General features: G+C 30.3%; 2 protein-coding genes and 1 long non-coding RNA gene across 3 annotated transcripts; all 3 read left to right on the top strand.

Annotated features, from left to right (window-relative positions):
• The first annotated feature begins 6,273 nt into the window (after positions 1-6,273).
• LOC129298490 (probable indole-3-pyruvate monooxygenase YUCCA10) lies at positions 6,274-7,740 on the top strand. Its single transcript, XM_054936909.1, has 4 exons — positions 6,274-6,888; positions 6,983-7,216; positions 7,328-7,456; positions 7,546-7,740. Exons 1-4 carry the CDS (start codon positions 6,274-6,276, stop codon positions 7,738-7,740), a joined length of 1,173 nt encoding a protein of 390 aa, XP_054792884.1.
• Positions 7,741-11,507: 3,767 nt separating this feature from the next.
• Positions 11,508-13,586, top strand: LOC129298491 (uncharacterized). Its single transcript, XR_008590364.1, has 3 exons — positions 11,508-11,876; positions 12,432-12,883; positions 13,346-13,586. It is a non-coding gene; the product is annotated as an uncharacterized LOC129298491 (long non-coding RNA).
• A 9,819-nt stretch (positions 13,587-23,405) lies between these two features.
• Positions 23,406-25,086, top strand: LOC129298489 (probable indole-3-pyruvate monooxygenase YUCCA10). Its single transcript, XM_054936907.1, has 4 exons — positions 23,406-24,020; positions 24,338-24,571; positions 24,681-24,806; positions 24,892-25,086. The coding sequence occupies exons 1-4, from the start codon at positions 23,406-23,408 to the stop codon at positions 25,084-25,086; spliced, it is 1,170 nt and encodes a 389-aa protein (XP_054792882.1).
• The last annotated feature ends 425 nt before the right edge of the window (positions 25,087-25,511 follow it).

Below are 25,511 nucleotides of genomic sequence, written 5' to 3'. Positions count from 1 at the left end.
GACTATACTTGAATAAAATGATCCCATTGGAACTCCCTAATTCAATCTTTTTGGGCTATAACTCATTCTCCCTTAAAAATTTCATGGGGATTAAAGTTGTGCCTTCAAGCCTTGGTTAAGAATGAGGAGTTGTGCGTGAGAGAGGCAAATTCACTTCTAATTGAATAATTAAAGACCACTTAACTAAAAAGTATTTAGTGCATGTCAAGATATATATATATATATATAGCTCAAAAAATTAGTGGTAAGATTTAGTTATTTCATAGGGTTAAGGTGAAAATCCATCCTAGAAGGCATCTAGCAAAATACAATTAGTGTCATTAAATATTTAATGGCACAATGTCACCTTAACATTTTTAGAAAGGTGAAATATCGACCCATGCTAACAGATCTAAACATTTGATTGTTAATTAACATGATTATGTAGTACAAAACTCAAGAGAAAGATACTCGCTTTGTAAAAGTGTTCTATTTATTTCTTGCTTTCCTCAAAAAGTCACATTGAGACCTTATCTATACTGTAGTCTAGGCATAGAACTTGTCTAGATAAAACCTTAATGGTGTGTGTAATAACCATCACAATTAACCTACTAATTAAACCACACTGCCATGGCAATTTAAGATTAATGTCCCAACTTAACCATCTCCCTGATATGAAAGGCCTAACCATGGTTACAAAGGAACAAGCACAAGTTAAATGAAAACTCTTTGAAAATGGGATCCCAATTACATCAATTTCCATAAATTATTTAAGCTCAAAACGCAACAAATTAGAGTAATCTAACAACTGGAAGCTGCAAACAATCCTAAAATAGAATTATCCAACATCGTAGGGACAAGAATATCATTTTTTATAACATAGCCAAACATCATAACTTGATCTCCTAAGTCAATTAATCAAGCATGACAATCTCAGGAGTCCAATACAATAATTGAACTAATAAATCAACTAATCAAAGCAACATTTTAGAATCAATTAACCATATCAATATCTCTAGCCAAAACACAAGCTTCCTAAACTTGATTTAACAAAATGGCTAGACATACAATACTTATTGATGCCAAATTTATCAACTCAACTTATCATAACATCTAGCCAACCACAAGGCTCACATGAGCTTGATCCAATCAAAAAAGGCTGTTCATACTCAAACATATAGTCATAATTCAAATACAAATGTAAATGCAAAATGTGTCCCCTTGTACTATACAAGATAAAGTGGAGGCTATACAAGATTCAAATCTAGTTTTGAGCCTCCAAATCCATCCCCTTGCCACTAACTGAGCCTTCACTTATAAAATGTTAAACTTAAAGGTGAAATAAATACCTTAGTAATTAAGAAATTCCAGCTTATAATATATATAAGTATAAGCATTTAAAGGTATATAAAGTGGGTATATACAAATATAATTCACATTATCATATTAAATAGGCATACACAATGATTATGATACTCCCCATTATCATATTAAATAGGACTAATCCATGTGACCGAACAAGTCTAAATTCTTTGATGTTCAACAGATAACTCAGCCAAAGGTCATCATTCAAAACTTAGACCATATACTCTTCTATTAATTGAATTCTCGCAAGGTGTTATCTATTACCAGTGACACATACCTACTTTAAGAGTGAGTATCATCGGCTAAGCTTGAACCACACTTAACTTCCATCGAAGTAGGTGCCACAACTATACAACACTGGAAGTTACTCAAATGTTGTCCGCCCCACGTAGACTTATAATACAATTACCTTTCACTTAAAGCGAACTCTTACCCATTTCATATATCAATCATGTTGTCATGTTCACAATTCCATTCAAAGACATATGTAAACATACGTGCGCACATAAAATCACCACAAGAGTCATGCCTTTTCAATAATATAGTTACATATTCACATAGAATTCTAATCATGTTGTTCAAAATCTCAATTACTCAAATCATCATATCAACATAGTACTATTTAAACAATTTAACCAATGTTTCACAACATTTACGCATGCCCACTTTACAACTTTTTTTCCAAAATATAAAAGAGCATTTTTATATACAAATATATTTCACACTTTTCAAAATATCAAAAATACTTAAAACAAGCATACGAGAGAATTTAGATTTTTGATTACCTACACTAATTGAATCAATTAACCGAATCAATTAAAAGGGGCATCCATGGAAGCTTGGCACAATATGAAGCACCTATTTGCTCCAAAAGCTCAAAACACCTCCCTCCAAAACATTTTCCTCTCGGCGACGCAGTCACGCACCTCTGTTCCCCTCCCTTGATGTGCTGAAACGAAATGCATGGTGGGAAAAGGATAATGAGCCTTAGTCCATTATTCAAATATGCCCTCCTTCCCTTTTTAAACCCTTTCATCATTCTTTTTTTATTTCTCTTCTTCTTCCTTTAAAATTCCATCTAATATATATATATATATATATTCTATTTTCCAAAAATTTTAAAGATTGAGTTAAGTTGAGGCATTTTTCTCAAATAAAATTTTTATAATATTGAAATAGTTGTAATCTCTCAAGAAATATTATTTCATTCAATTTCACTTGATCTCATTTTTTTCTCCTTTTTTTTTAAAATCATGGTTTGGTACTATATCTTTAAAAATTTAACTCTTCCTGGATAAATTTTCCTTCCCCATTATATGATAAATTTTAATTACTATGAAATAATCGCATTAAATTCATATCAATATTAATAAATATTTACTACCTTTAATTTTTGTAGTTCTTTTTTATAAAATAATAATGTGATGCTTTAAAAATATAATTATTAGTTTATGTTGATCAATATTTTTTTCCAATTTCATTAAATCACAATCTTATGTGCCTCTATATCTCATACAACATAAACTAAATTACACTAAACCTTAATTGACTTAATAAACATAATTCTAATGTTACTTAAATTCTAGGAGTAAAAATTGGGATGTTATAGTGCTTTTGGATCAATGAGGATTTAAATTTAAATTTATAAAAAAATTTATAAATTTGGATTTAACTCAAATCTAAAACTATTTCCTATTACAATTCTTTTATAATTTTAAATTCTTTTCACACTTTAGTTATTTGAAACTCTAATCACTTTAAATATCTTAGTCTTATCATATTTTCATTATTGATATCTCTATGATTCTCCTATTTTTTTTCTCATCTCTCATTCTCCTTTTGTGGGTTAAAAATGTTTGGTTATATCATTTAGACTCTGTAATACCAAGAATCTGTCACTTTCATTTTCAGAGCGCCTGTTTCCTAGAAACAAATAGTGCTTTGTGCTTTGTTATTTTCTTCACGGTCACCAACCTGCTGTTGAACAGAGACATGATTGCACTCCAATGCTCATGGATTGAGGATCTCGCCAAATCAATTACAAAGGCAGGACTCGGGTCTTGGTGATTGAAAACTTTATCATTTTTAGCTTTCCGAATGAGCCAACGAATCCAATAGACATGGGATAATTCAAACTCAGTTAAACCACTTGCAGTAGAAGAAATAAAAGTCCACCAATTCCTGAAGTTCGTGACATTATCAGCGCTGACTTTCATAGACAGATCGTATCCAAACCAAATACGCCTTACCCAAGGACAGTGGAAAAACAAGTGCTCGATAGTTTCAGGTTCAATCTCGCAGATTGGACAAATGTTTGATATACCCCTGTGCCTCTTTAATAGTGCATCATTAGTGGCCACCTCCATATAATACGAGGGAGAGTTTTCACTTTCCGAAGAGCCAAATGGAGGGAATAGAATACACAGCAACTCAAAGGACACGCGCTAACTATTTGGCATCCACATCTTTTTTTTTTTTTTCCTTTGAAAGAATTACTTTAAGGTCTAACTTAAGATAATTAATTACTCTCAGGCTCATTGACAACTGAGTTTAAAAAAATATTGTCAATATTCTCTTAAGCTCAATTATCAATAGACCTAGAAGTAATTAATTATCTTGAATGAGACCTGTGTATAATTCTCTTCTTCTTTTTCCTTGATTAATTAAAACTTTGCTCGTATATTGCTCAGTTTTTTTATTTTTATTAAATGTAATATATATTATATGTATATATGAATTTAACTTATTAATTACAAGTTATAAACAATATAAATATAAATTATTTTTCAAATTGTATGCAATACTCAATAAATCTCTCACCTAGTGTGCGTACTTAAGGCATTGGGCAAACTCATTTATGTAATAGTTGATCCTTTTTGGATCTCCCTTCCTTGAGAAAAAAAAAAGCGATGGATACACAAATAAAATATTTTCTTTCAATAATTATCACTAAAATTTACTAATTATTATGTTATGGGCTTGTTTATTAGTTACACATAGGTTTAAGGAATTGCATATGAATTGCCAACAGTGGCAGAGGGGGGAACCAGCAGGGGCGGTGGCCCCCTCAATTTTTAATTTTTTTATATTATATAGATATTACAAACTTTTGGCCCCCTAAAATTTATAAAAACTTTATTATATATATATTTTTAATATTAGCCCCCTTTATTTTTAAATCCTAGCTCCGCCTCTTATTGTCAAGTAATAATTTTATGTGTTGTTTCTTAAAAAAAAAAGTTCATTCGAGGTCACCAACAAAAAAAAAACATGCACTATATCATTATAATAATTACTAAAATGTTACTAATGTATAATACCATCATTATTCATGTATCAATAATAAAATACAATAATTTTTTTAAAAAATAATAAAAAATAATAATCAATCACAGTAACTTCATTATTTGTATTATAAATGCATGGTATTTCACACAATTTTATTCTCTATACATTTTGTAGAGTAGTGTGCTTTTTTGTATGTGGGTATAATGATTACACAAATAAATGCATACCCAAAAAAATTGTAAATGCCATATTATAGCATAGATTGAATACCTGAATAATACCATTTATTAGATGATAAGCTTCGTTATGGTTTTAACTAGTGGTGTTTATGTTTATTCACATCCTGACTGACTTGGTTTCATCTCAATTATATTGAGATTGCTCTATCCTGGTCCAAAACAAAACAAAACTTTAAATGATAAAACAAAAATATGTTTAGGATAAGATAGGACTCAAGATATACCATCAAGATATCTCGCCCCATCTTGACCTGAATGTATATTATTATTTTATTTTTTATATTTAATACCTCATTTATTCAGTCAGATCACCATTAGCTAGTTTACTTAAGTTGTGTAATTCAATTATTATTTTGCTGTCATTCTTGCAGCCTGTAGAATATTGTTATGCAGATGTTTTCCAAAACAGCTTATATTTTAGACCGGATGAGTATGTTCTTTCACTTTAAATTATAGATGTTGTAACTAAATTATTGAATTTATATATTCGTGTTTTCTAAGTTTTAGATTAGAAAGTTATGTAATTTAATACATATTATCATTTAGATTTTTCTTCCACCTTTTGCCTATTTTTTTGGAATGTTCTGGTCTCGTCCCGTCCTGATCTTGAAAAACAAGACATATGATGAAAATTCAGCCAAGTTTATTTTTTGGAACAATACATGAGATACGACTATCCTAATCCGATCATGTCTCCTGAACATCTTTGGCTTTAACCAGCATTTATTGAGAAATTATGTTCGTATAGTTGACTTATACATGTAAACTTTATTATTCATGTAATCAATTAAAGATTATGCAGCTAACGTAAATAAAGATTTGGAATAATCTCACGAGGTCCAAAAACTCTTAAATTAGAAATTTTCACAGAAGCAATCCGATGGCATTGCAATTCGCAAGTAGAGTACGTACACGTACTATTTCTTGAGTGTGGTAATTAATAAAAGATTACCAAATGGGTGTAAACTAAAAAAGCCATGTATTCATTCAGTAGATCATTTTCAAAAGTACGGATAACAGATGAAGTGTACGGTACTTCGTATATTTCATATCACGTCCTTAAAATTCGAAGCATCTCAACATGCCTGAACCCTAGCTAATGTCAGGTTGGTTCACTAAATTATCCTCATCCTCAACGTAAATCTAAAAGGAAGATTTATTACGAGGAAATACATAGCAGATATTTTGTAATCTACAAAAACTCTAGTTTCATTGAACACGTAGCATGAATTTTCTGCACCAAACCATGTTCTTCACCCTCGCGCCACCAAGAAATATGGAAAGAACATTACTACTAGCAAGTGCATGATTTGAAGAAGAAGAAGAACACGCCTATAAATTAAAACCCTCGAACTACTAAGATGTCAGAACCAAAGACACTAGGTCGCTTGCAAAAACGACAATGGAAGTAACTGATGTTGTGATCGTAGGTGCTGGGCCTTCTGGTCTTGCAACCTCAGCTTGTCTTACAAAGTATTCGATCCCTCACATAATCCTCGAGAAACATGATTGTAATGTTTCTCTTTGGAGAAAACACACTTACGATCGAGTCAACCTTCATCTGGCCAAAGAGTTCTGTTCTTTACCCTTACTGCCTCACTCACCATCTAGTCCAACATTTCTCTCCAAATCTGAATTCCTCGACTACATCGACAACTACGTCAGCCATTTCAACATAAGCCCTCGTTACAATCGTACGGTAGATGTCGCCGTGTTTGATGGAGCTGAGGGGAAGTGGAGGATTGAAACGACGAATACTAAAGAAGGAGGGTGTCGTGAAGCTTACGTGGCCAAGTATGTTGTGGTGGCGACTGGTGAGAACAGTGAAGAGTACATTCCCGAGGTGAGTGGATTGGATAGCTTCGAAGGAGAGATAGTGCACTCCAAGAATTACAAGTGTGGTTCTAAGCATAAGGGCAAAGAGGTTCTCGTTGTTGGCTGTGGAAATTCTGGAATGGAGATTGCTTATGATTTGAATGAGTCTCAAGCTCGAACTTCCATTGTCATCAGAAACCCTGTGAGTTAATTAATCTCTGAACTACCCAAAGTTCAAAAAGAATAAAAACAATTAACTGATACTATGTGCATGTATGTATGTATATGACTTGTAGGTACATGTGCTGACAAGAGAACTGGTGCATCGAGGAATGTCTATGATGAGATATTTGCCGGCTCAAATAGTGGACGTTGTGATAACATTTGTGGCAAACTTGGAGTACGGTGATCTCTCTGAATACGGTATTCATCGACCCAGCAAAGGACCGTTCTACCTCAAACAAGTCACTGGGAGGTCTCCTGTCATTGACGTTGGGACCATTCAAAAGATTCGAGACGGAGAAATTAAGGTTAAGGTTTTGCATTATGTGTTCTTGTCGAATATGTGACTGCAGAATATTCAAATTTCTTCTTTATCAGCATTTCAATTATTCTCTCTCACATGCACCAGGCTTGTGCAGGTTATTTCTTCTGGAATAAAGAGAATAGAGAAGAAGAAGGTGATCTTCGAGAAGAACAATTTGGAGAAAGATTTTGATGTGATCGTGTTCGCTACTGGGTATAAAAGCGTAGCTAATAATTGGCTCAAGGTTATTTTTTTCAGCTCCTTTATATATATAACTTTATATAGATTTGAATTATCGTATGTAACAGATCAAGAGGTTTTGGTTCGAATTAGGATTACAAGTATGTTCTGAACGAGAAAGGGATGCCAAAGAATGAAGTTCCGAGTCATTGGAAAGGAGAGAAGGGGATTTACTGTGCAGGACTTTCAAGGAGAGGTCTTCTTGGAGTTTCCATGGACGCAGAAGCTATTGCAAACGACATCAATCTATCCCTCAAATTGGTGGCTCAGAATTCTTCCTATCAATGAGATTACGATTTGGAGGCTTATTGAAGATTTTATGAATCTTATAACCTTTTGATATAGAATATATAGTTGTCAGCTTATGTTTGTGATCATGGATGATAAAACATATATTCCTCTAATCCTACTCTTTGGACAGAGAGAGATTATTTGCTTGATCATATTTACAGGACATTTCTATAATTTTTTTGTTGATCTTTATTCTTTTACCCCTATTGAAAAACAGGTTCTTATAAATGCTGGAAATATTTTATATTTTTTTTGGCCAAATTGGAATAATTTAAATTTAAATTATGTATATTTAATAGGAATAGAGAATTAAAAACTTGTTGAATTTTTAGGCAAAGTTAATAAGGTTTAAAATATTCTTTAATTTTAGTAAAATATGTTAAAAGTAACTCATAAATATAACTAGAGGGAGTATGGATCTGTTCTAGCTAGCAGCTACTGTATAGTTCTTATTTTACAAACTAGTGAAAATTAATGGACTGAAATTTACACATAATATAAATAATATTTTAAATACATATATTTAAAATAAAGATAACGTTTTGATTGATGGATTTAAGTTTAAATTTTAAATTAATTTAAATGAAAGATTCAAAGTATAAGTGAAAGATCAAGAGTTACGAGCTTATTTGTATTTTTTAATAACTGAGAGACAGGGACAAGAGATGAGAGGAGAAGTGAGAGTAACATAAGCATTGATAAGTGATAATGAAACGTGAAGAAACAAAATGATTAGAGTTCTAAAATTTCAAATAATTAGAATTTAAAAAGAATTTAAAATTATAAAAAAGTTATAATAAAATATAAATTTAGATTTGGATCATATTTAAATCTTTACATTTTTATATATTCAAGTAAAAAATTCAATTTAATTTAATTTTAAATCCTCATGCAAACGAAAATTGCTTTTTTTGTGAGACAACGGGGGCACATTCTTCACTCTCCCTCCCTGCAATGAACGCAAATGGTAGGCTCATTTTAGTTACATAGATATGTTTCATACATAAAAGTTAGAAATTAAATTCTAATCATTTACTTAAAAGATAACTGATCATGCGAACCTGAATTAGTATGTTTGTTATTTATGAAATTATTATAATGATATAATTAATTGAAATTAAATTAAAGACTATAAAACATATATAACATGCACAAAAATTTGCTGCAAGGTGAAAATATACTTGCATACGGCTCAGATTTTTTTTTTTTTTGAATTAAAAGGGACGTAATTAAGCCTAATGTGGGATTGAACCCAAACCTTCCTCCATCACTCCATATAAAGGAACTACTTCGATACTAGGACATTGCACCAAGTGCAAGCTTAGTTTATTTTCAAACCATAAGAAAAACCAGTAACTGTGATATTAAATCGTGGTTTTATTGAAAACAACACTCCAATAATTAAAACATATATTCTTTTGGGCTGTGAATAGTGACAGTAAAAAGGATCAAATGTTAAAAAAATGTTCTGGTTCAAAAATTTTGTTAGGTTAATAATCTTTTGTGTTCTTTTACATATTTAATGATTTTGTATCTATAATTATATATAATTATTTATTAATAAAAGTTTCTATAATAATTAACAAGCCACGATATCTTTGAAATATAGACACTTAATGCAACTCAATCTTCAAATTTTATGTAACACACTTGACTCGAACTAGTTTATATTATTTATATATTTATTTTAAGTACATCCATGGTGTATTACATTATTAGTTTTGAATTTTTGATTAAAAAAGCTTTCCTTAAAAGCTACTTTTTTTTTTTTTATATATATACATAAAAGTTTAAGTGAGTTGGGTCTTAATGGCTCACAAGGCTAATACATGTTTTCAGATTCAAAAAGCACTTATTACTACTAGAAAATTAGAGATTTGTGATGGAAATTTTGTGACAGACAGTGTTGCAAAGGCATCACAAATTTGTCCCAAAATCTGTCCCAAATATTTGCAACAGAATTTGGGACAGATTTTTTTGTCTCAAAAGTTTGCAACGGAATTTGGAATAAAATATTTGAGTCTCAAAACTTTGCAACAAGATTTGGCACAGAATATTGCTTCTAAAAAATTTAGGATGGAATTTGGGGTAGAATATTTGCGTCTCAAAATTTGCAATGAAATTTGAGACAGAATATTTGCAACGGAATTTGGGACAGAATATTTGCGTCTTAAAATTTAGGATGGAATATTTGTGCATCAGAATTTGCGATGGAACTTGGAATAGAATATTTGCACCTCAAAATTTGTGACAGAATTTGAGACAGAATATTGTGTCTCAAAAATTTGCTACTGAATTTGGAACATAATTAGATGGAATTCAGAATAGAATATTGCATCTCTAAAATTTTGTCTTAAACTTTGGAACAACCAATGGCATCGCAAATATTCTAAAATTTATTAATTTTAATTATTATTGGAAATAAACATATAATAATACATTTTTGTGTTGAATTAATCAATTCCTTATAGTTTGATTAATTAAAATTTTAACCCTTGAAAGTTAAAAATCTTTAAATTTTTTCTTTAAAAAAATAAAATTAAGAACTTTTATATTTTCATGACATGATTATATAACTATAAGGACGGAGTTTAATTTTCTCTATTACATATAATAGTTATAATTTAAAGCAAATATTGAAATGTGATTTCCTTTTAAATTATTAATTTAAAAATGATTGACACCTTAATCTAGAATATATATATATATATATATAAGAGTTATAAAGGAGAAGTATATATTAGCAATAATTGATTAGTGAGTTTCATACACAAGAGAAACATGGGACGATCCATGTTATAGTTGTGAAAGACAGGATAAAGAATCTCGATATATAATTTCCAATTAGATAGTATAATATTAATAATATATAACTGACTATTTTCCTATTAATTAGATTTATAACGTTTAAAATCATATCCTTTATTTAAGATCATATTTTAACTAATTTGATTTATTGACCTTAACTATTTAAGATCACACTTCAACCAATTAGATACCAAATATTTGATCACTTTTTTATTTCATTATGTTTTTAATTATTTTTTAGTTCATATATCAATTATGGTAAAATAATTTATGTCTTAATAATAACATTTTGTATTCCCTCTAATTTTTAATACAATAGGTAGAGGAAATTTATGGTATTTTGTTATAATATTTTTAAAATTTTAGTACCTTTTTTACCAACAATTTTTTTAATTTTAATTAATATTTAGCATACAACTATTTCAACTATAACAAATAGACCAGTAATCACAGTATAATAATTCTGATATATTCAAATTTTGGAAAATGAAAAGCTGATATCTTAGAAGCATTTTCATTTAAAAAAATTATAGTTTTATGAAAATTTAAAACCCAAACTTTCTAAAAAAATAAAATATCATAGAAATTTTTCAAATTCATATTTTAAATAAACTTGATAATAGCAAAAAAAATCAAATCAAAATAAAATTTCTATCCCATGTGTATTACTTTTGCAATTCAATTTGCAAAATATTGTTCTTTTGGAAATTCAATTCAATTAACGTTTTACATCTTATTTTATGTGATATAATTTTTTTTAATAACAATGGATTTATATTGTCTATTTTATCCCAACAATTGTACATATTAAATTAAACATTAATATATTACATATAAATTTCAAAATTCATATAAAAATTTGAACTTTAGTCACTAATATAATTTTTTTAAATGTTTTCAAATAAAAAGTAACGAGAATCCCTCATTTATCACTCAGCCCTAAATTTTCCCTTCCTTTTCATCAACCTTTCGCGCCACTGCCCCACCATCTCTCGTCAAATGCCTAGCCTAATCGATCTCCCTTCTTTGGCAAAGTTTCCCTCTTTCACTCTCATGCTTCAATCTCCAACATTTGCTCTCCATAAATTTCTTGTCTTTCACCTCTCATCCATACACTCTTCTCAATCTCGTGGTTGAGCTTCAACATTTGAGTTAAAAAGAACCCTAGACCCCTTTACTCTTTCACTGCAACAGGAGAAAGGCGTGCTTGGGGAAGGAAAAAAGAGATGAAGGAAGAAACAGGGGAGAGTTTGAAGCGAGAACAGAGGAAACTGAGGTCGAGGCAAGGAATATGTGTCTTTATTTGGTTGGTTGCTTGGATTTAGGTATACACGTCTTTATTTCAAGTATCTTTTGAAGTTTCTTTATTTCTAGTGTCTTTTGAAGTCATAGGATGCGTGTTGCTTACTTTTCTCTATTTTTTCTTCAGTAGTGTTTCTTAGTTTTGTAGATGTTCATTTTTCATTTGATGTTTCTTCCATGATTTCTGTTTACTTGAAAGTTTTTTTCATTTCTCAAGTTTGTGCTTTTTGCTTGTTTGTAAGCGAAACTTAATCAAATTTGCTGGACTGCACCTTCAAATCCTGTTCAATTCTATCTGAATCTTGGAGAAATAATGAGCAAATGCTTAAGAACGTCCTTATAATATAAGAATTTCACATTGGAAACCAGCTTCTATTTGGCTTATAAAATTTTGTTCAAGGAAATATCTTTTGGGATTTAGTGGATATTTAATTGCATGAAATGGATTCATTATATATGTTGACGATCAGGTGCTGGATACCCGTGTTTTAAAACTTATGGTCTAAGTGGGATTCAATTGTTTGTTGACTTAGTCACCTCGTTTTCTTTTCTAATTGGCATTTCTTTGACTTTTGCAGGGTTGGCAGATCTAATGATTTTCTAGTAATAATTGGCAGCTTTGCAGATAAGAATTTTTTTGCATGACATTCTATTCTTGCTGTGAATTAAATTTTTATTTTTATTTATATAAACATATCAAACAAATCCATGAATGATGTTCTATTCTTGTTATAAGTAGAAAAAATAAAGGAGAAATGAAAAAAGAATTCTGGTATAATGAAATTAATGCTTGAAATATTGACCATTTTGTTTGATTTAGGACTCTAGGATGGGGGCATCTTGGACTGTACTTCACGATTTTGTTCTGATGCTGCACTTCAAATTTTTTTAGTTATTTATGCTTAGCTTTTACTCACAAAATTATGAAATATGCCTTAATTTACTTATGTATGTATAGGCTTTTATTTCAAGTTCTGTATCTAGATGTGACTACAAGATTGTGAAGGAAATTGCTCATTCTGCATTACGTGTAAGTCTTCTTCAAATTTTTTTAGCCACTAGGATGATCTTTGGTCTTTAATGCCTTTCATTTAATGGGTTTTGAAGTATTTAAATTGGCTTAAGTAACTATCTTTTTAGATTGGATTGCTCACATGTTTCTGTTTGAGTGCAATTTTGAGTGTAATATTTATTGCATATACTTTGCTCTGTTGTAGTTTTAGGCTGTTCAAACTCAAAAGAAATCATATATCTTTTTCTTTTCATGTCAACTTATGCAAGCCTGATTATTGATTTATAAGTCATGTTCCAGCAAGGCAAACTGTCTCTATTTTGAGCTTATATTTAAGCTTTAAGTAATGCATAGGTTCTAAACATTTGAGTTCATTTACTAACTAAATTGGATTTGATATTTCATAGTTTGAAAGTGTTATTAATTAACTCAAAATTTTAACATGATACTTTTTCTGTCTGGTTTTGATTTGTGGTATAGGGAATGTGGAGGGTTGTGCCTCTTATATCATACATGATTTCATCCAAAATTTGGAAGGGGCAACAAAAGCATGTTGATATCTTGACAAAGATGACCGAGGAGCTTATATCTATAATAGTTGAGTAGCGACAAGAGTTTAGAAATTGTAAAAAAGAAAGAATATTAATATCTTGGGTGTATGTCACTTATGAATATTTGACAGTTTTAGATATTTTTAAAATAATTTTATTATGGTTTAACATTTGAGCATGATTGTGATATATTTTTGAGTTCTTATTATGTGATACTTGGTTCTTAATATGTTTTGACATAATTTTCTATGATTTGATTACTGTGTATTAAAACAACAACAACAACAACAATAATAGTAATTACAAGTTGCGAGTAATAATTGAAATTATAGTTTAAAATTGTTACAAAAGTAACAATTAATATTATATGCAATAATTGAATAATGAATTATATCATTGGAGACAATTTTGCGACAAATTTGAGAGGCAAATGTCTCGCAAAACTTGCGACAAATTTGGAACGGAAATTCCTTCACAGTTTTTTGGAGCAAATTGGTGACAACATTTTTTGGGACAACAAAATCTATCCCAAATTTGGGATGGATATTTCGTCTCAAAAATTGTGTCCCAACTTGTGACGGATTTTAGAATTCTGTCACTAAAAATTTGCAACTAGCAAAATAGTGACAAAAGACTAGCCGTGGCAAATTCCATCGCAAACATTATTTGGGACAAAAATTCCGTTGCAAAACAAGTGTTTTTGGTAATGTATATAGGGATTTACAAATCACCTACTAACAAGATCTTTACATTAATAATGGGATTATATTTGATCTCATGACCTTATAAGTGATGAGCTAAATGCTCATCAATTGAACTAGCTTTTGCTGGTTACTCTCACATTATGTGTTGGTTAAAAGTTAAAACATGGGTTTGATGTGAGAGATGCTAGGTTTGATTGGTTGAAGAAGTTAAATCAACTTGCTTATCTTTAAACCTAAGGTTCGAGTCTTGATATGCAATCATTTAAATAAAAATATCCAAGATATTCCTTGAAGTGTTAGTGAGGCCATTATTGAAAAAAATGATCCCATATAGCAGACTAAAAAGGGCTAATCTTTGTGCCTAGATTAGTTTTACTCTCCAATTGTGAGGGGTTACTTAGTCAAAGACTCTCATACTCACTTTTGAACTATGAATTCCTCCTTTTTAAACTATAGGATCTCGTAATTTGCTTGACCCACATTGTCTCTTGTAGGAACTTGTGATACTGAATATCATGCCCGACTCATGTCATACTCATAGGTTAATGACAATACTAAGTACATATAATCGATAATAATGCCAACTAGTGTGTAAACTTAATGGAAGCTATACCATATGGATTTTATATAATGCCCTATTACTATCAACGACCACAACATAATTATCCACTTCATCATATACAATTTCTATCATCAACTAAATATAGATAAAATCCATAATTGGTTATAACCACCCAACACAATGTATATAAAACTGAATATAAGCAAATTCATCTTCAAAACACATATAAATTCTTAAACATAACAAATTAAGATCATGAATATCAGACACGATTATCACGACCAACATATATAGAGTATATAAAAAACTAGAATCTGCATGCTTAATTATATTCAAAATTTCCTTAGTTGGAAAATGCACATTAAATAGGCATAACAACATAAACTGGTGTTTCATACATCAAGTGTAAGCCTCTAGTACTTCTCTAGTTCTACCCATCCATGATCATGCAAGTCCCATATATATGCAATTATTGCCATGATGATAATCATATCTAATTAAACTTAATAGTATCAAGGACTTGTACCATTCATTTCATCACATATTCAAACTCATGCTCAACAATTCATAGTTAAACCATCACATAACTCAAGATCATGCCAATTATGACTTTATTCAACATGCTCAAAGAGTTATTATTTATAACAATAACTCATTTATATAAATGACCATGCTCCTTCCATTGTCACATTTTACATGCCATAGCATACCACTTATAAATTGCAAACATAATTATATACTCAATTAAACTCTTGGTTACGTACCTACCTCAAGTACCACCCCAAGAGGAAAAGTTGGATTTTTAAGGGAGCTTCTTACAAACACAAGCTCCAACAACAATTAGTGTATAATGATGGTTAACAAATAGCATGAATAATTAATCGTCATTAATTAACCTTAATCAGAATTAATGCTTTAATCTCTCATTAAGCTTAGTTAAGCAAAATCAACCTGAAAACTCACTTCCATTAATTCTTTTAACCACCATAAGGCTTACTAAATACTGTTAGCTAATCTCATTAGCTTAAACTTAATTGGTTAACATTAAGGTTAATTTTAAACTCACAATTAATGACTCTAATAACACCATAATGAAATAAATGATTAGAAACTTAAATAACTCTCATTAGACTTCATTGAAGTTATTAAAATGAGTAGAACTCAACTATAACTTTGAATAGAAATTCCACACCTCAAAAACTTGGGGAAAAACACATAAGAGGGAGAGAATATGAAGGTGTTGAACCCTATTTTTGATAATTGCAAAATAGCAAAGATTTTATTTTTGTAGAGATCTTAACTTGTGTTTAATGGCAATTAAGTGTAATTGGCTTATATGTTTAATCTTTGTCATCTTACCCAAAGCTTTAAGAGTCTCTAAATTTGCTGTTGGGATAAGTATTTGATTTACCTCAAATTCTTTCTCGAATCTATCTTGGGTTTTGAAAAGTGTAGCTTTTAACACTTGGAGATATGCTTTAAGTTAAGAGTTTTTGAAATATTTGATTTTGACCTTTATTTGTTTTTTTCTTTTTATCTCTTTATATACAAATTTGTTCAGTGTGAGACTTTTTTCATTTGAAATTAGACTTGTAAATCTTTCAAAAAAAATTATATTTCATTCAAAATAGATTTTATATGAAATTGTTATGAGTTTTCAAAGTTGGCTATTGAAACTTCCAGACTTGCTGATATTTGTTCTTGACTTCTACTCACCATTTTCATCATATCTCTCCACATGCATTGAATTTTTCCCTAGTTATTATTTCTTTAGAAACTAAACATCTTGAGCTTTTCAACCATAGGCATTTGTCTAATTTGGATTTAAATTGATAGAGTTATTACCTTTAAAAATTGACCCACATTTTATGGACATTCATACTGGTAGAAATCATTCATACCCGTGTATTATTCTCAATGTTCATACTTATACTAGTAGGAACCTCTTCATACTGATATGAACTCATTCATACTAGTATGAAAACTATTTGAACAATGCCTTTTTACAAAAGAGTCATTCTGGCATGTATCCCCAACACCCATATGAAATCTAAACATTTTTCTTACCAAATATTCTCTTCATACCCATACCAAACAACCTATATCGATTGCGACGTAAATAATTTTACTTTGTTCTTCATATTCCTAACAGAGCATAGGAATCCACTCAAATCTCACTTAACTTGCAATCTTTTCAACTTCTATGAGTTGTGTTTATTCTCTTACCAATCTAGAAATCTTTTAAACACAACCACTAATTAAAATTAATCTCCTATTCAATCTTTAGATTATCTTTCATACCGGTACCAACTCTTTCATACAGATATCTTTGCCTCATACTGATATAACTCCATCCTACCCAAATATCTAGTGCATCCTGTGCTTGATTATTCTACTAGTATATTTCCAAATGTCTTATTCCTATTGGAATGTCCTTTGTCTTATTGATAGATGTCTTCTTCAATTAATGTATTCTATGATCAATCATTCTGGTATATCTCTTTTCTACACGTATGAAGCTCTTCTTCGTCTACATTAATTTAGTCATACTTTTATCAGTATATCCTCACTTTTACTAGTATATCTTTGAATACGTTACCTCTATTTTTCATTTAAAAATAGAGCACCTTGGATCTCTTATAAACTCTAATCTTTTCAACTTCAAAGTGTCGTATTCACTTTATTATCACGCTAAAATATTTTTAAACACAACTAAGGGTAAGATTAAGCTTTGATTCAATCTTTGTACCTGTATGTCTTTGTTCTACCGGTATTTATTTTATTTATCTTTTGTTAGAGCATTTAATGCATATAATTGTTACTTTCCTTAAGTTGATGATAACATGCAATAACGCCATAAAGTATTGTTCTATTAGCCTAATCTTCAGAAAACTCAGAAGGAAAGAGAATGAAGTCTCTAACGAGTAGATTACAGAGTCTAACAGATATTTTCAAAGTATCAACTATAAATAAAAGCATTTATGAAGACAAAAAAAAGGACTTGCTGAGTTAATATGAAAGCTTATTCATTTACTTGTTCACCTACCTTCTGCTATAATATTTATTACATTTAAACTTCATTGATTGTATATCCACTCTTATAGAGAGTTTACAACAGTAATAGTTTATTATTGAACTTACTTTATTTACGTTAATGTTATGCAATTGAAATAAAGGAACTTAAGCTTAAGGAACTTAAGAGAAGTTGATATTACTTTTATAATAGGGAGAGTTATAGACTTTAAGGAGGAGTCTGAATTTTACTGTGGCAGCTAAGAGCTCAGCTTAATATTGGTAGAGATAGTGAAAAATCTCAAATGTATTTTGGGGACTAGATGTAAGCTAAGTGGTTAGAGCTTAACGAGGATAAACAATCTGTAAAAGCTTCTCTTCCCTTCTTTCAACTTTGATTAGTGATATCATTCCTACCTTCATTTAATTCTTGCATTATCTGCTTTAAATTTTTATTTAGCCCAATTGACTCCCTCTTGAGCAGACTTTATAGAAGGAAGACTTATTTGTGTTTTAGATGGCCTAAAAACACCCCAAAAAATGTGTGGAAAGCAAACCCTAGCAAAGAACTCTCGCTTCTTCTCAGCCTCTCTCTCAAAAGCCAAAACTCCCTTATGTTCTGCTATTTGAAACACTAATATGATATTTTAAATTTTAGCACATCCGCTATGGCTAATGACATTGTCTATTATGGAGGATGCCACATTTTAAAAACCCTAACTTAAGTCCATTTTTGGGCTCAAAGTAGTTCGATAGCTCTTCTAGTCCCCTTTTAAAGCCTCATACAAGGCTCCATCCCATTACCTTAATCAATTTAATTAGGACTTGGATTAATTAATTTAACCATTTATTAAATTTAGTTAATCATATTCTAAATTTTATGATGTTACACCTTGTTCTCCCAAAGATCAACTGCTTATAGTATTTGGGAATCTAAATTTGGTTTTTTGCTTCTTGTTTTTTAGTTTTCTCACTGTCTTTTTGGTTTTTCTGTTGTTTTATTTTTCTTTTTAGTTTAATAGTTACGTAATTGTTGGTTTGTTCCTGGTTTAATGATATTCTCTTAAAGGAAACCTCTTGTCAACCTCCTTTTTGATGAATGTATATGAATTGGGGGGTTGTAACATCCCAATTTAAATTTTAAATAGTTAATTTGGGTTAACAGAAATTTTGAAAAATATTTAGAGGTAAGCAAATTAGTAGGAGATGATTATTAAATTTAACTTAGGATATAATTATAAATTAAAATAAAAAATTAATTAAAAAATTAAATTATTATTATTATTATTATTAAAAAAAGAAAGGTATGAAAAAAAAGAAAGAAGAAGAAGAAGTGGCTGCTTTCGACGCTCTCCCGGTGCAATCATGATATATATATTATAATAAAAAAAAGAGAAGAGAGAGGAAAGATGAAATAATAAAAAAATATGGGACCTATAGTATTTTTTTAAAAATCTATACCTCCTTCCTTCGTTTCTTCATTTCTTTCCTTCATGCGTGAGCTGAGGCAGAGTGAGTGTGAGTCTGCCGATGAGAAGAGATCTAAGTTTTTAAGATAAGAGCTTTTAATAAAAATATTAGGGTGTGATTTTACTTTTTTTAGACTAAGTAAGTGTTCTAAAATTTTTTTTAGTCATTCTTTTTCTTTGGTTTCTAATTTTATGGTGATAGAAAATTTAAAATTTAGAAGAGGGATGAATTTATGTTGAATAAATATGATTTTAAGGTTGTTAGTAGTATAATAAATATTCTAGAGTATAAAATTTATTGATAATCTTTGAATTTGTGGCTTAAGGATCAAATTCTAGACTAGATTTTTATTAAATTTGAAAATATATGTTGAATTATTGAGGTTTAGATGATTATTTAGGATAAGAAATAAATTATTATGGCTATAGAATTATGATTCTAAGCTTGAGACTCAATTTCCAATTTTTGGATATTTTAGGTGCGAATTTATGAAATAAAAAGAAAATTTTGATAATAGAAATTGGTTTAGAGGTTGATTTTAGCTTAATAATATTTTATTGATGATTAAAAGAGGAGTTAGAAATTTTTACTTAATAGTATTAACTCTAAGTTTACTTAATAGTACTAACTCTTAGTTTGTATTAAGATTGAGATTAGAAATTATGTTATATTCTCTAATTCTATTATTAGAGTTATTTTATTAGTTTCAATAATTGAAATTAATATTTATAAATAATGTGTTATTTGTAGATTGTGTTGTTGGTGAAGATTGTGGTGGGAGAGAAATTTGTAAGGAATAATTTATTGAAAAAGCCCACGAGGTAACCATACTTTAATTTGTAATTAGTGTTACTTCATGTTAATTGGGTGATTATTGAGAAAATTATGAATTTTGTAATTGTATAATTGTGCAATATTATTATGAATTGTTTGATTATTGTGGGAGGTGTTGGGAGACTTGCTATTGTTGTTGTATTTATATGCCACATGGTACGCCCCTATTGGAGCTCAATAGGTGGTTTGTAAGGGCTCGGGCTAATCTACCTTTGACCGGGTAATTTAGGACCGAGTGAGGGCTACGGCTTGAGGTTAATGGAGGGATATAGGATGGTTATTTGTGTGTATTGTAATATTTCTTATATTTGTTGGAATTATATTATTTTTAATTCTCACTTAATAAGCATACACTTAACTGTTTGTATATACTATCATAAATTGGCTATTATTACTGGGACTTTTGAGTCTCATTATGTGGTTGACAATTTTCAGAAGAAGAGCCACGAGTGACACGTGGAGGAGTCCCAGAGGCTTAGTGCATAGATCCACTGTCTCTTTTGGGTATTTGATTTATGATTTATAATGTTTTATATTGTCAATATTAAGGCTTTTTGTTTATTGACAATTATATGAATACATAAATGTAATCATGCCTTTCAAACTATTTCTATTTTTAGTACACTTTGGATGACTATAATTTTAATATTTGGTTTACTTTGGATTGGTTAAAATGGCATGATTATGAAGCCAAATAACTGGCTTGTTTTAAAAATTGACTAAATTAGTTATTTTACTGTTGGAAGTATAAGGTGGACAAATGTGATTTGGTTTACTTGTTGGGAGTATAAAGATGGACAAATGTGATTAGTTTACTTGTTGGGAGTATAAGGATGGATAATGTGATTTAGCCTAATGGCATGTGGGAGGTAAAAATTTAGCTGAAATGGTGTATTATGCAAGTTGAAGCTAATTATAAAATATTTTTATATTGAAATTATTAATATAAAATGTGTTGGGTGGCTGTAACCCGACTATGGTTGAGTTAAACTATTTAAAAAAAATTTGGTGTGTTATAGGGATTGATCACCATTCTTTTAAAATGTAACTAGATTTGTAGCCCACACGTGACAAAAGTCATCTTAAATTCACTCAAAAAGAAAATCAAATATAAATAATGAAATATAGATGCTTCTTCTTCTTCTTCTTTTTTTTTCAATTACATGATAACCCCTTATCTATTTTCTTTGATGTTATGTTACGTTATAATTATCATTTAATGCCTATATTTAGAAACAAAAATATAAAAACACCTTAGTCCTTCACATTTTTATAAATTAAACCGACATTAGAAAATCTCAAAAATACTTCATCACGCTAGTAGTAAAATTTTAACAGTATATATGGAAATGATTTTCAAGGAGGAAAAATAAGATTCCCAACCTCTCATATAAATTAAACCGACATTAGAAAATCTCAAAAATACTGAAAACTCTGATCTTAATGAGTGAAATATTATTTTAAATTTAAAAATAATTACTATTACTATTACTATTACATCATTATTCAGCGTCGAGATATTGCTTAGTTCATGTCATATCACCATTCATATGTCAACAATCAATAACTAACTAAATTTTATTTTTCTCGATATATATAATTGTATTCATTATATGGAATTTGAGGCGAGTATGAATCAATAGGACTAATTATAAGTTTTTCATTACATCATATTATCAACATATACACATTAGTATATATAGATTATGAATAACCTATTAGTATACCGTTTAAGAAATTGTTGAATCTTATATTAAAATCTCTTATTTGTCTAAGTAGTGTGTGTGTGCGTGTGTGCGTGTATTCAATGGCTTAATTTGGTGAGCGTGGCGAACAAATCATAAGTTGTTCCAGCCCATTTCAGAAAACATCCTTAAAATAGTAAAATTCGATATCTAACATTTCTTTGAACCGCTGCCTTGGGTGTAGCCGTGCAGGTGCCAATCTACAATAATTATCCATGCATAAATGCATGTACGAATAGTTTTTTTTTTTTTTTTTGGGTGAGCGCGAGATTATTTTATTTTTACCTCAGTTATCAAAGGCAAAAGATATGAAAATTATGATTCGAACCCTCAACTACTTTTAAATGATGAGGACTCTTATCACTTTCTTGCCAACTTTAATTGGTTGAACCAATATATACTTCCTCTATTTAAAATTGTAAGACATTTTTTGAGGAGTTGAATGTTAAAAAATATAAAGTATTTTTAGCCTTTCGAGATATAATTATTATTTTTTTTAAAAGTATCCTTATTGATAATAACTTTATATTTATTGTAGAGTATTTAGTAGGGGTAAATATAAAAAAATAGGATTAGTTAAAAAGTAGATAACTATTTTATTAAGGAGTGATATTCGGTTAAAATGATTTACATTTTTTAATAGAGAAAGTAATAAATTAGATGTGGTAAGAATAGTTGTAGTATCCAAAACTACAGAAAAAATAATTAGGAATTTGAATTCTACGAGTAACTTAAATACATTTACTCAATGAATGTCTTAATTATAACAATTAAATTTTATTATAACTTGAAAGTTATCAATATACATTTCTCTCCAAAATTCAAAACAACTATTACGATCAAAACATTTTTCACTATGCTATCCCCTTTGAAAATTTCAGATTTAATACTTTTTGAATATTTTATGATAATTTTTTTTTACAATTATTCGAAGATAGAACTAAATCCAATTAGTAGTTGTAATTATAATGCGATGTTAATTTGTGTTTTTTTTTAAATTGAAGCTAAATGACACGATGGTTTATATACATAACCTGTGATGTTAAACCTGTTATTGATAGAAAGGCGATGTATACTAGATTTTTCTTGTTCAAAGGACCAAATATATATGTGTGTGTATTAGATAGCATTATAATATAATTAAGGAGAGTATTTCATGAAAGCGCGTGGTAATTAATTAAAGATTAGCCAATTCTTCCATGTAAATATATAAGAAAGCTATATATTAAAATTCAATCAATGCACTAAATAAATCAATTGTACACAGTACTCAAATACATTATTTCAGAAGAGGCGCCCCTATATAAATTGCGAAGCATATCTCACTCATTCCTGAATATAAATGCTTGAAACAATAATATAAAATCTTAAAAAGAAGATATTTAGAACGAGAAAAAATATATGTAGAAAATATTGTAATCTAAACAAGCCCTAGTTTCAGTGAACGGACACGAATAAATCATCTGCACCAAACCAAGCCATGCACATTGACCTTGTGCTATTCTCCGAGAAATATGAAATGAATTGCATTGCTATATTTTTATAGTATGTGGTGTGACAAAACACTCAAGTGCATGCATGCATTGAAGAAGACGACCACGCGTATAAAACCCTCAAACTACTCAAAACCAAAGACACACTAGCTAGCTTGCAAAAGCGACAATGGAAGTTACTGATGTTGTGATCGTAGGTGCTGGCCCATCTGGTCTTGCAACCTCAGCTTGTCTGACAAAGTATTCGATCCCTCACATAATCCTCGAGAAACATGATTGTAATGTTTCTCTTTGGAGAAAACACACTTACGATCGAGTCAACCTACACCTTGCTAAAGAGTTCTGTTCTTTACCCTTAATGCCTCACTCACCATCAAGTCCAACATTTCTCTCCAAAGCTGAATTCCTCAACTACATCGACAACTACGTCAGCCATTTCAATATAAGCCCTCGTTACAATCGTATGGTTGATGTCGCTGTGTATGATGAAGCTGAGAAGAAGTGGAAGATTGAAACAACCAACACTCAAGTGGGAGAGCGTCGTGAAGCTTACGTGGCCAAGTATGTTGTGGTGGCGACCGGTGAAAACAATGAAGAGTACATTCCTGAGGTGAGTGGATTGGACAGCTTCGAAGGAGAGATAGTGCACTCCAAGAATTACAAGTGTGGTTCTAAGTATAAGGGCAAAGAGGTTCTCGTTGTTGGCTGTGGAAACTCTGGCATGGAGATTGCTTATGATCTTAATGATTTTGAAGCTCGAACTTCCATTGTTATCAGAAACCCGGTGAGCCTGTCAATCACTCATCGTTGGATTTGGAGTTACTGCTGTTTTCTCCACTGTACCTTGATGCCCAAAATCTCAACCTTTCATTTTAGCTAACGGTCACGGCAATTTCATCTAAATGAAAGTCTCAAACTACTGCATTAGGAGGGTACATATATATAACAGAGAATCTAAGGCAAAAGACATCCCAAATCCGGCCCTCAACGTTTAGCCATGATTTTGTAGCCCGTTATATATTATAATTCATTATTTGAAAAGAAATAAATGATTAATTTGATGGTGATTGTGCTTATATATAACTGACTTGTGTATAATAGGTGCATCTGCTTACAAAAGACTTGGTGCATCAAGGTATGTCCATGCTGAAATATTTGCCGACACAAAAAGTGGATACAGTGATAATGTTTCTTGCAAACTTGGAGTACGGTGACCTCTCTGAATTTGGTATTCATCGACCCGAGAAAGGACCTTTCTATCTTAAAAAAGTCACTGGGAGGTCTCCTGTCATTGACATCGGAACCATTCGAAAGATTCGAGACGGAGAAATTAAGGTTTTGTATCATCGTTCAAAAAGTTCTTCTTTATCTATATTTTTGTGCCATATACGCATATTGAGTGGATAGCGGCATTTCAATGCTATCTCATCTATATATATAGCAGGTCGTTCCTTCTGCGATAAAGAGAATTGAGAAGAAGAAGGTGGTCTTTGAGAACAATATGGAGAAAGATTTTGATGTGATCGTGTTCGCTACTGGGTTTAAAAGCATAGCTAACACCTGGCTCAAGGTTAATTATATTTCAATCAGCTCCTTTATATGTATTGGTTAAGTAAAGTTCATTGTTTATATAATTGGTTCATTCTTTTTTGCAGGACTACAAGTATGTTCTGAACGAAGAAGGGATGGCAAAGAATGAAGTTCCGAAGCACTGGAAAGGAGAGAAGGGGATATACTGCGCGGGACTTTCAAGGAGAGGTCTGTTTGGAGTTTCCATGGATGCAGAGGCTATTGCAGATGACATCAATCTTACCTTAAAATTGGCGGCTCAACCCTCTTCCTTACCATGAGATTACCTGTGTAATTTTGGGAAGTTCGAGGATTTTGAGAATTTATTTTTAAGTTATTCACATTTAAGTATTTTAATTTGGTGTTTTAGATCTTGAGAATCTTCTGCTGAATTCTTGTATGATCAAGTTTAGCTCTCCTCCATTATTTTTAATAAATAAAGTTCCATTCGGTCAGTACAAGTACATCATATCTTATATATTATTAATAAGGTAATAACCATTATTCCTTTCATCATTATTCACTTTTTTTTTGATAAAATCATTTATTCACATTCTAATTCTTACAATATAAAGTGAGGATTAATCAAATGTATAAAAATAATTTGGCTAAAATGTACACGAATTTTTTAAACTTGGTGTCTCTTTGCATGTAACTCTCTTAACCTTTCAAACTTTATCTCCCTAAATTTTCATTGTATGAACCT

This window comes from Prosopis cineraria, unplaced genomic scaffold (genome assembly GCF_029017545.1).
Source record: "Prosopis cineraria cultivar Desert tree isolate PC_DT_omini unplaced genomic scaffold, ASM2901754v1 PC828, whole genome shotgun sequence".
Taxonomy (NCBI): domain Eukaryota; kingdom Viridiplantae; phylum Streptophyta; class Magnoliopsida; order Fabales; family Fabaceae; genus Prosopis; species Prosopis cineraria.
The sequence above is the reverse complement of the archived record's forward strand: the minus strand, read 5'-3'. Positions and strand labels throughout refer to the sequence as shown.

Excerpts from the sequence above, each read along its gene's own strand:
- LOC129298490 (XM_054936909.1), top strand. The coding sequence starts at position 6,274 with ATGGAAGTAACTGATGTTGTGATCGTAGGTGCTGGGCCTTCTGGTCTT. Across the intron at positions 6,889-6,982 it reads CCATTGTCATCAGAAACCCT|GTACATGTGCTGACAAGAGA; the intron begins GTGAGTTAATTA and ends TATGACTTGTAG. Across the intron at positions 7,457-7,545 it reads TAGCTAATAATTGGCTCAAG|GATTACAAGTATGTTCTGAA; the intron begins GTTATTTTTTTC and ends GGTTCGAATTAG.
- LOC129298489 (XM_054936907.1), top strand. The coding sequence starts at position 23,406 with ATGGAAGTTACTGATGTTGTGATCGTAGGTGCTGGCCCATCTGGTCTT. Across the intron at positions 24,021-24,337 it reads CCATTGTTATCAGAAACCCG|GTGCATCTGCTTACAAAAGA; the intron begins GTGAGCCTGTCA and ends TGTGTATAATAG. Across the intron at positions 24,572-24,680 it reads TTCGAGACGGAGAAATTAAG|GTCGTTCCTTCTGCGATAAA; the intron begins GTTTTGTATCAT and ends TATATATAGCAG.